We start from the raw sequence: 2,418 nt of genomic DNA, 5'->3' as shown, positions 1-2,418 counted from the left end.
TAGTGAGTTATAACATTATTATTGTAAAAGTGTGTTGAATGTTGGACAGAGATGAATCAGTCTGCTGTCACTGTATGTAACAATCACATAAGAGTTTGTAAATATATTTCATTAAATATATGTTTGTTATGAAGATATAAGGTATTTTTTTTATCTATCCCATTATGAACAAGAGATTATATTTTTGACCGACTTCCCAAAAGAAGGAGGTACTCAATTCGTCTGTATGTTTTTTTTTTATGTGTGTTACGGCGTAACGCCGCTAGTGGACCGATTTTGATAAATTTTTATCCGAAAGGTAATGCTTGCAGGTAGGTCTCATAGGTAGGTAGGTAGGTTTTATAATTCCGATCAATAGTTTAGGAGATATCATAAAAAGCAAATTACAAGTCGCAGAAAAAAATACCAACTTGTAAAAAAGTTTTCTTGGCTTACGTAACCTAAACTATAAGACCTACATAAAAATGATGTATGAAAGAATTGTAGCTCATTCAATTAGCTAAATTAAGGTCCGCGATGGCATATATCTATCTCTTAAGGTTGTCGCACAATAACCATTTGTTTCGCGAAAACCGTCAAATAAGTGCAATTAACTTTATTTAAAACGCTTTTATTCTTATTTGGTATGAATCCTTATCCAAATAAATATGTTTTCACGATAGAGTATGAAATGTAGATCATAATTGCCTTTTACAGTATGTAATTCTGACCAAGATTCTAGAAGTTATCAAAATATTAAAACTCACGGGCAACAGCGGCGCGCGGCTGGATAGAATTATGAGTGAATGGTCGCAACGATGTATTAGTTCTTTACTTAATTTCGTAGATAACTCATACTTTGTTTGAAAGCTAGCGATCATCATACTGCGATGTTTAGATTCACTAAAAATCGAGAAATAAATAAACTTTTTAATAAAAAAACAAAACCGACTTCCAAACAAAATACACTAAAAACAAAGTATTCTCAAAAAAACAGTACACTAAAAAGTAACGAAATATTTTCTTGAAAATAGTAAACCTACCTTATTGTAACTGTTATGTCTATATTGTACAATTATTTTTACTTTGAAGTCGGTGTCAGTCAATGTAGATTCATTACTTAATTGTTACTATACTTTCAATTGTCAATTGTTATAGTAAAAATGTGGAAACCCTTACGTAGAAATATTACTGCATACCTCGGCTGAAACCGACATCAAAGTAATAATAATTGTACAATATAGACATAACAGTTACAATAAAGTAGGTTTACTATTTTCAAGGAATTATTTCGTTACTTTTTAGTGTACTGTTTTTTTGAGAATATTTTGTTTTTAGTGTATTTTGTTTTGTTTTTAGTGTATTTTGTTTGGAAGTCGGTTTTGTTTTTTGTGATAAAGCCATAACATTTTTAAATAGTAATATTAATGTATAGACCCATGGAATTTATAAAATCGGCCCAGGAGCTTTTACGTGAATCAAATATGCAGGGTTATTGGTAAAGCTTATTGGTTATTGGTTTTTTTGTAAAGCTGTAAGTGTTTAATGGTTTTTTTTAATCTGAAGAAAAAATGAAGTTATCATTGATGGCTTTTTTAATAAGTTTTTGAAATTGCATTTTCGCCTTTTTTTTAAGAAATCTTAAAATCGTGATTACTCAAAAATGGTTGACTATTGTATAATGCATATGGGGTTGAAAATATCACAAACGAACCCTCCTACCGACTTTTAGTGGGAATACGTGGAATTATCAAAAAACCCTTATAAAGCAGTATGGATTCAAAGTATGTGAGGTTTGTCGCAAAATAAACACAATATTCTAAATATAATATATTTATTCGTCAATATAAAAAAATAATTGGACCATTAAAATTATGCTTAAATCTATCACATTGATCAAATGTTACATAATAAAAAAATGATGCGTAAAATAAGTAAGAGAATGCAGTCGATGTCGGATCAGATCGTGCGAGAGAGCTCACCGGCCGATCAGCTTGTTGTGCTCCGACATCAGGCTCTGCAACAAAGATACACAAGTAAGCACAATCTGAGAAATATATTAACTTTCATAAGAGCTTCGTTCGGTACAGATATCAACAATACCGGATTCGCCATATTCTGAGATCGATATGTTTAAATTTCGCTATCCAACTGTACAGGATTAATAAAGCTAACCGGGCTCATTTATTTTTTCTAAGGGAGTATGTTTAAAATCCCTCTCAAGATCGGACGCGGGCCGTTGGGGGGTGGACCACTGTAGAGTTTTCCACTGTAGACGGTTCCTAGAGTCCGTGTATGAAGGTCATCGGAAGTGCTTGGATTTCGGATATAGCGAAATTTTTTAAGTACTACATACACATCAGACACACACACACTCATCCAAATTATTTGCTTTTTTTAAAACAATTTAAGGTAGTATTGAGTTACGCAGATGTCGTC

General features: G+C 31.9%; 1 protein-coding gene across 1 annotated transcript in view; it reads left to right on the top strand.

Annotated features, from left to right (window-relative positions):
* Nucleotides 1–55, top strand: part of LOC106107716 (replication factor C subunit 2) — a 1,663-nt gene extending 1,608 nt beyond the window's left edge. The window contains exon 5 of the mRNA XM_013288701.1: nt 50–55. Within this exon, the coding sequence (XP_013144155.1) occupies nt 50–55 (6 nt within the window). The remainder of the gene's footprint in view (nt 1–49) is intronic.
* Nucleotides 56–2,418: the final 2,363 nt, after the last annotated feature.

This window comes from Papilio polytes, unplaced genomic scaffold (genome assembly GCF_000836215.1).
Source record: "Papilio polytes unplaced genomic scaffold, Ppol_1.0 DF821911.1, whole genome shotgun sequence".
Taxonomy (NCBI): Eukaryota; Metazoa; Arthropoda; class Insecta; order Lepidoptera; family Papilionidae; genus Papilio; species Papilio polytes.
The sequence above is the reverse complement of the archived record's forward strand: the minus strand, read 5'-3'. Positions and strand labels throughout refer to the sequence as shown.